This window comes from Pyrus communis, chromosome 17, assembly GCF_963583255.1.
Source record: "Pyrus communis chromosome 17, drPyrComm1.1, whole genome shotgun sequence".
NCBI lineage: Eukaryota > Viridiplantae > Streptophyta > Magnoliopsida > Rosales > Rosaceae > Pyrus > Pyrus communis.
Genome location: NC_084819.1, coordinates 12736889 through 12746035, shown reverse-complemented (window position 1 = coordinate 12746035; position 9147 = coordinate 12736889). Strand labels below are relative to the sequence as shown.

At 34.4% G+C, this 9147-nt stretch overlaps 1 protein-coding gene across 1 annotated transcript; it reads left to right on the top strand.

The window, feature by feature from the left end:
- The first annotated feature begins 4922 nt into the window (after window positions 1–4922).
- On the top strand, window positions 4923–6916 carry LOC137722294 (dolichyl-diphosphooligosaccharide--protein glycosyltransferase subunit 4A-like). The gene is made up of 2 exons (XM_068461261.1): window positions 4923–5425; window positions 5710–6916. The coding sequence occupies exon 2, from the start codon at window positions 6569–6571 to the stop codon at window positions 6680–6682; it is 114 nt and encodes a 37-aa protein (XP_068317362.1). The 5' UTR covers window positions 4923–5425; window positions 5710–6568; the 3' UTR covers window positions 6683–6916.
- The last annotated feature ends 2231 nt before the right edge of the window (window positions 6917–9147 follow it).

The window sequence follows — 9147 nt, the reverse complement described above, 5'->3', positions numbered from 1 at the left end:
TTATTGTGGTAAATTGTGCGGATCTGTAAATCGTGTCAATTCATTGTACATCGTACGATCAGTTTTTGTTAGGTAGTAGTTGTGTTTAATTTTAAAATAAAAATATTTAAATGATTTCTGATCGCACGATGTACGATGAACGGACACGATTCACGGATCTCCGGAATCCTCACAAAGAGGATCCAGATTCCTTCATTAAGATAATATTTTGTATTTATTTTGGTTTAGTAGAAAGGTACTTGCAAGTAATTTTCATTGCTCTGTTGAGAATATAAGTTGACTTTGTAAGGATCCCGGCCGGATTCTTTTCTTGGAGATCCTAGGGATTTCGTGATCGAGACCGTCCATCGTTGGCTCAAATGTACTAGGTAACATTTTTAATTTGGTACATCATTGGACTACAACTTTGTAATGTACCAAGAGTTTGGTACGTCATTTAATGTTATGTTGACATATATTGATCGTTTGATACGTAAAGTTTTTATTTTTGAAACATATCGATCCGAAAAAATGTTATACAGTGTGCTTGTGATGTACCAAGAGTTTGGTATGTTACTTAATGTTACACTGATTCATATTGATTGTTTGGTTCATGAAATAATATTAAATTAGATCATTCCCGTTTGCTATGTAAAGTTTTTTTATTTTTGAAACATATCGGTCTGGAAAAGCGTTATATAGTGTGTGTTTGTAATATACCAGGAGTTTGGTATGTTACTTAATGTTACATTGACTCATATTAATCGTTTGGTTCATGAAATAATATTAAATTAGATCATTCTAAGCGTTTGGTACGTAAAATTTTTTATTTTTGAAACATAAGGATTTGGCGAAGTGTTGGTGTGTTAATCCAAACGTACCAATTAGTATTATTTAATGAACCAAACATAAGGGTTTGTCTTTTGTCATTAGTTCGACGATTAATGATCAATTGGTATTAAACTATCAACTAATAGGTACGTTAATTAGTGTTATATTGACACATTAATGCGATAAGTTTGAATTATTGTAAATTACCAAATTGTTCCCTGATATATGGGTTTTTGAGATATCGAGAATATTTTGAAGGTAAGCTATGTTTTTCAAAAGTGTATCATAACTAAGTGCATACAACATTGAGCATGAAGAAGAAGCGTTTATAATGGTAAGATAAAAAAACATAATGATTTATTACCAAAACCATAATACTGAGCAAAATCAAAAGGGTGCTGAGCAAATTAAAAATAAAATAAAATGATAGATATGATTGATAATCAAAAGGGTGTTGAGCAAGTGTTCTTATTGTGGTGTCCAAGCTTCTTGCACCTCCCACACTTCATTGGTCTTGATTCTTCCCCATTAGACTTAATTCTCTTAACCCTTAATCTGTCGGGTTGTTTTCTTCTCATTGGAGGCTTGATGACAAAATCCTTCACCATATCAAGTTGGGGTTGATGGATGTCAGGAATTGGTTCAATTGGAAAAGAATATGAAGACTTACGGTAATCAGCTGTGAAATAGTCTTCAATGTAATTATAAGGATTGCTACCGTTGTGCATGATAGTTGCAACTGTGTGTGAAATACATGCACATCCATTTCACATTCCAAAAAAAAAAAGACAACATCCGCATCCATTCATAGCATATGTAAGGTCAAATGAACCAACTACCAAACCATTGAACCTTGAGCTAACCTGGTTGCACAACTCAGAAAATGAAGTGTGCTAAAAAATGGGAATAGAAGCAGTAATATCATTATGGGTACATCTCCCAACAATAGCTCATTCCATGAAGTCCTACATACAAAAATAAATGGGAAAACTGAGCTATACACACCAGATTACCAATGCAAAATGTAAAATTATATATCGATCAATATTGAAAAACTAAATAGACCAAGGAATTCCTATTTAGCAAAGTAGCAGAGAAGAAAGCCAAAAACAACCTATTCTACAACAACTTATTTACACCAAAGAAGATATATTAGTGTCCTTTCCATTGTTATTAGTTGCTTAATTTTTCTCTCATTTATTTTGTCATAAATTGGTGTAAAACATGACTTTCATAAGCCTTACACGACCAAGCAAAATGCACGCAGCACCAATGCTTATTGGGACTTTCAAATCTTCAAAAACTCAACACAAGTTCTTCAATGTGCATCTTCCACTGTTATAACTTATCGATAAAAATGAGCATTAAGCAGCAAACCCACAAAAAAAAAAAAAAAAAAAAAACCTATCCAAATCCCTTTTTAAACCCAAACTAAAATCAACAATACTACAAAAAGGCATTAACTTTATTATAATTATCTGAAACCCCATTAAGCACATTACTTTAGTCTAAAGTAGGAAATCCAATTGCCCTGTTCGGTTGAACAGTGTTTTGGGGAATTTCAGTTTATTTACGGCCATGCCATCAATGTAAAGGGACGCGTGTTGGTCATCGTGAAAAAGGAAGGAGAAGCTACGTTTTTTTACAGTTATTTCCATTCACTGATCTCAGAAGGGGAGCCCGCTCTCCTCTCATCTCTCTCTTCCTCTCTCTTCTTCTCTACTGGAAAATCCATAGTCTTTCATCTTCCTCGGCTCTTCCTTTTATTGAGTGAAATAATTAAGAGATAAAAAAGAGTGGAGAATTAGTGTCAAGAGTAGTGATGGAAAAAATGAGGAAAAATAGATAGGTGTGGAAGAAAGTGGGGACTGGAAATCGAGGAAAGTGAAGAGAAAAAAAAAAAGAGGGGGGGGGGGGGGTGTTAAGTGAGCAGCCAAAAGAGAGAAAAAATGAGGGAAAAAAGGCTTAATGTGGGGAGTAGGCAAAAGAGAAAAGCAAGAGAAGGGAGACAGAACAGGAACAAGGTGTGGTTTTGTTGTTGGTTTTATCCAAATTTTTTATTTGGAATTTGATTTGAAGCTTATGTGTTATTAGTTTAGACTAATTTAGTGTGGGTTTATGTAGGTTTGTAGCTAATTTAATGTTAATGTTGATCTAGACGTTTTAATTTGTTGTGAACACTTATATCGGTTTCGTTTTTTAATTGTTATTTTACAGTTGCTAGGGATGACTTTGGCTTTTATATTGGTTTGGGTAATTTTTTTTTTGTTTCATTTGAAGATCTAGTGTCATTATACACCTTTGCACCACTGTTTGTTCTGTTTTTCTCGGTTCCTGTATATAGTTTGGGTAGAATTGGACTGTTATTTTTTAACGTAATTAAAGTGTTTGAGACTTAATTGAATGAAAGTTTAGTTTGGTTTGATCACGATGAGGTGTTTGATGTTGGGTGTATGATCCTTAGGTCCAATGGAAATGTGTAATTCCCATCTTCCAGTGATAAGCTTTTAGGATTTTGCAAATTGTGGTTCATAAAGATCATTCACTGTATAGAAGCATTATGATTTCTGGGGTTTGATATTTCATTTAGTTTTGTTATGTTTGGAATATAAGTTTTTCAAATGGTTTGGTTCTTCTTGGGCCATGCAAGAAGGTTATTGAAAGAATTTTTGCTAAGGGTTCATCGAAGAGCTCTGTGTGTTTACCGTAAGGTACGGTGTTCATCGATCTCAACTTTTAATTTTTTTCTCAATTTTTTATAGTTTTGGATTTGTAAAAACCCTCGATTGAATCGGATATTGGCATGGTCCCTTACAGGAGAAAAAACCTTCATTTTTTTTTTTTTTTTCCTTAAAATTTTAGTTTTTGATAATTTTTTTCACGGAGGAACTCAGGTGGTAGCTGTATTACTAATTAGCTACAGAAGTTATATATTCTTGTGAGTACGCTATGGATGCTGGTTTGCTATGTCACTTTTTGGGATGAAATTACTATAAATACACAGGAAAAATTGGATTGATATTATTGGTTTGTACTCAGAAATCCAAAGTACCCAGAATCTGAAGTGGAAAAGAAAGGTATCCATCTCTTTTTCTTCGACTTTTACTTAGTTTTTACCTCTTTTTCCGTTTTTTGGTGACGTTTTGTGCTTCATAATTGGCTTTAATACAAAATTTTTGAAGCTACTAAACCCCCATTTGGTTCTGTTTGATTGATTGTCTATTTAGGGTGTTTTTTAGTTTTGCTTGGTGGGTTCAGATTCATTTGGGTTTATATGTGATTTCCAGTCAATTATTTTTTTATTAGTTGCAGATCATATTTACTGTGGAAGTTTGAATCTTTGTGGTTGTTTCAGTGTAGTTCTTGGCTACACACACATTTATCCAATAAATAAGTTCATGACATTGTTTTGAGGGGATGGACAGAAGTCCCAGGCAGCAAACTCTCTGTAATCATCGCCGGGAAAATATCTTGGTCATTTTGAGCTTGGATTCAGCCAGCATTTGGTAAGCGTTTCTTTTCCTATTTCTTTCATTTGTTTATTTGTGAATCAATAACTTTTTGTGGAATAATGAATGTCACAATTGCTAATAAAGTGATACTTTGTTCGGAGCTTGAACTGTAGATCTGTGCAAGATATCCATACATGGATCAATGCTATGGACTCTTCTCAACGTATGGACCTCAAATTTCAGTGCGTCTTCCCTCATTTCTCCTACCTCACTATATATGGAGCTATTACATTTGCAATCATATTAATTCCTTGAAAACAATATTTATATTTCTCTGTAAACTGCAAATTTTGGAATATACTATCATTTCCTTGCTGGTAAATTAAAATGGAAATATGAAAAGTAGAACCGATTTAAGAAGCATGCTAATCTCTATTTACATTCTTGGTTGTCTACGATAATTTTTAGTTATGTGAACTAGAAACCATTTGGGATTTAACTTGGAACGTCTTTCTTAGCACCCCTCTGTGTATTTTCGTGAATGAGAATAAGCACGTCCCTGTTTGTCTTTGAGTTTTACTATGATTAAAAGTCAGAACAATGTCAAGGCAAACCGCTTTTTGTAATCTAGGTCTGGGTTATGGTCACGTTATTGCTATTTGTTCTGGGTATTTGCTGAAATTTGTGTTCAATTAGTGTGAGTTCTGTAAATGGTTTGTGTTTGTTCATATAACCTTCTGTTCTTGGAATGTGATTTAGCTAAGGCCCTGTAATTTGATTCGTAATTCTTTATGATTCAGCACTATGTTGATGACCCTGAAGTACCTAATGTCCAACACCATCGTAACTTTTTGAAAGAACATGTTTTTAAGGAGGTTGGATAGCATCTTAATTTATATGGGAGTTGGTTTTATCTTCCTTCTGTGCTGCTCTTTCAGTTTTACAGTCTCTCTGCATAAATCAAACCGTATGTGTTTTGCCCCTTTTTGTTAATGGCCCTATTGTTTGTTATTGTAGTAGAGATCCTGTGTTTGCTGTTGCAGAAATTACACCGTATGTGTTTCACCATGAATATGCATGGTGAAAAAAAAAAAGCATGGGGAAATCATTTTTTGTATGATTTGTATCACCTGACCATGTAGGGATGGTTCAAAAAACAACAGGTGATGTTTGTGATTTGACATGTGATGTTTACCTTTGTTGCCCCTCGCTTTATCTCTTTGTTCGCGGTGCTATAATCTGCCCTCCCCTGCCTTTTCATTTGTAAAATGTTTGAATATAGTCATCTTGGGAGTCTTAATATGATCGTTCTTCTATTTCTTAGATTTGAAATGTTTTAAATATCTTATTTATTTGGTGTAGCTTTGGTCATGGCTAAAATTTAATCAGATTTGGTCGTCGAATTTCTCTGAATTGCTAATGGATTTACTTTCTTTGGAAATTTCAGAAATTCTGATTGTGGGAGGAAGAAGCTGGTTCCTTATGGCATGTTCAAAGCCTAATTAGTTATGTACGTTTTTTATTTATCTTTGTAAAGCTCTCATGCTTGGATTTTAAATATATGATTGGTTTGTGAGAAATAAATGAAAAAAAGAATCAAGGGGACATTCTTATTTATGGATTTTCTCCTCTGCATTGTTTCTTGAATGAATTTGGATTAATAGATGCTGGGGTAGAACAACGAGGTGTAAATAAAAGGTCTAGATGTAACCATTTCTGGGTTTAAAATTGATTGGAAAATATGAAAGAATACTGCGTTCTCTAATTTTTATGCTATTTGGTGTTGTGATTACGGGTTAGTTTATACTCATTTTTAGTTGTTAAATATTGTGGCATTTGAAAATCTTTAGTTCTGTGTTGGATTTCGGTATTGTCCCCTACATGTAGTGATTAAAAGGCTACAAATTATTTTCAAATTTTTTAGTACTGTTAGGTCTGGTTTTGGGGGATGGTTGTTTCTCTATTTATTTGTTTCATTTTCTCATTTTGGGTATTCTTCTCTTTGTTCAGTGTATTTGTTCTTTGTTTTAAGGTCAATTGCCTATTTTTATTTTTTTTTATGTACATTTTTCGTGGGTTTTCAGTTTGTTAATTTGTGACTTTGTGCTTAGATTTTAATTTCTTCTTTCGATTATGATTAAATCGGTGTTGGGTTGTTGTGGTTGAAAATATGATTTTTCTGCTTAAGCTTCTAGGCATTTTTCTGAAATTTTTAGGCTTTCAGTTGCAAGGGTAACAGAAAACCCTAAAATCCTAGAAATCGGTATTGGTATTAATGAATTTGTTTTAAGGTGATGTGACAGGTGATGGATGATCAGGACCTGGGCTTCTTTGCCAATTTTCTCGGCATCTTCATATTTCTACTGGTAATAGCGTATCATTTTGTGATGGCCGACCCAAAATATGAAGGCAACTATTGATCTGTTTCTTTTTTATGTATTTGCAATGGATATGCAATTTTCTCGTGACTAATGGAGTTACGCTATTAATTTTGTAGCGTGAACTATTTCAGAATGCATACAACTTGATTGAGTGAGAAGTTTTGGTATGCAATATGACTGTGTGCTGTTATACACAAGATTTTCTTTCTCTAGTTTATCTGTGGTTCATATTTAGTTTTCAACGCCTTTGCATTGTTAAGGGTGTGGACCGTGTTCGGACAGTGTTTTGAACGTTACTATTGGCTGTGGTAGTGAATCAAGTGATCCGTTCGTAGAACGTGCGAAAAGCACATTTTAGGGTTCACGGAAGAGAACATTCCCTTTGGTGAATATTCAGAAAGATATAGGGATATTACAATGTGTACTGAGGTCAATGGAATGTGTACTGAGGTCAATGGAATATTGAAAAATCTAATGGCATTTGCCAGTGTGTTAGATGTATTGTCAAAGCTAACCATCTCTCATAGGAGCTATGTATGTGCACTAAATTTGACTAGTTTTTTCACATCTTTCTTCATCTCCATTGTTTCTCTCATAACGCTTTGAATGCAGAATCCCAGGCTAGTTAAACAAAGAACCATTTGGCTCTTGTGTTTCTCTTCACTGTCACTAGCACGTACCTTGTCAGCTACTTCCTGCAAATGTTGAAGAAAGTTACTCACAATAGTCTCAACCTCTTCATCATCAGTACCCAAAGTCACAATAATCTCTACTGTTAGGAAACAAAGCAACCCAATGGAAGCCTCTATGATTCTTGCAATTGCAAATTCAATTGGAGCACCATAGTTGTCCCTACCCAAGATTAGTAGAGCCCCAGTGGCTGCTGAGATGCCACCAGCTTGGCTGTACATCCTGCTGTACCCAAGAAAATGGCAGATAAAGATCCAAGGTATGAGTGTTAGAGCCTGAATTTCTCGATTCCGTTGAAGATAAAAAACCATAAGATCCCGTAACTGTGAATGTTGCTTGCCTTCCTGTTACAAAGCTGATGGCAAAGGTGAGGCCTGACCAGTATCCATTTTCCTCGTTATACAACAAGCCAAATAACACAGCAAGGCCTAATGCAAGTGAGCACTTCTGAGCAAAAATTAAACTTCCGCGACTCGAGATTATGTTTCTCCAAACCCTTTTGAAGTTCCACCGTTGTTGATTTTGTGAATCGCTCGGTTCTTGGTTAGGTTTCCCAGTGCTTCCGGGATTTCGGGCAATGGGTTAGTTTTCTAGTAGGAGTTCCATGTAGTACAAGAAGACGAAAGCCGGAAGGTCCTCATGGTTTTTGGTGGTGGGTTTTTCGGTCCAAAGGGGCTTGTCGAAGGTTTCTCTGTCCGACTCTGGAGCCAATGTTGCATCGGAAGGCGATGAGTACTTAGCTTGCAGAAGCCTTAGGGTAACATGTGCTTCTGAACTTTGTAAATTGCCTCTTAGCTCTTCATCAATTAGGTTAACAGGATGTGAAGAGCAACTAGATAAAGCTATCTACATCCCCCTCAGTGGAACCTCCATTTCTTGCAACCTTTCACCCAAGTCCATATATTTTGGTTTCAGAAATTTGATATGTCGTCTCTCCCACACCATGGTTTCCTGCTTACAAAGAAACAAAAGCCTTTAACTACCGTACTCAACTAACTGACTCATCTCAAACTTACATGCCTATATAACAGTTTGACACGTGTAAAAGCTCATTGTAATCAGTTGTTACTCATGTTATAATACATGCATTTATTGTATATGTTTATTAATAATATACCATAAGTATCTTTCACGACGTATAAACTTTGTTGCCTACTCAAAAAGTTTTCCCAAAATAATCATTTTGCTAAGGTGATTGTTTGACAAATTTGGAGCTCCAAACATAGGGCTCTTTGTATAACAAATTTAAGGCTATGTTTGGTATGCAGAAATAAATGCATGAAAAATAAATTCTCATGCCTTTTCTAGAGGATGAAAAATGAAATTTTTATTTACTATGTTTGGTAATGATGTGAAAATAACAACAAAAAACCCTTTTTTGGAATAATATAATAGATTTTGATTAATTAACAACGGATTACAATGAGCTTTTAGACACTAAGAGTATTTTAAATCATGCTATTTATTTTATAATAAAGTTTTAGTTAAAATTATCAAAAGTTAGTTTAGACGCTTTCTAGAAGAGTTATAATTCAACCACTTCCAAAAGGAACTTTTCAATCATAACACGGAACGGATATCACATGTCATTATAGAATTTGAGGAAAGTATTTTTTTTTTTTTTTTTTTCAAGTGTCCCTTCAATTGTACAAGGACATTTGATGTTCTACTCCATATTCCGAGCATACTGAAAAATCTCTCCTAATTTAGAGACTCTTATTCACTATGAGTCAATAGTTAGACAAAAGGAAATTACTTATTTAAAATAACAGTAAAACAATATACATTAATAATAGAGTCACTAAGAGCATCTA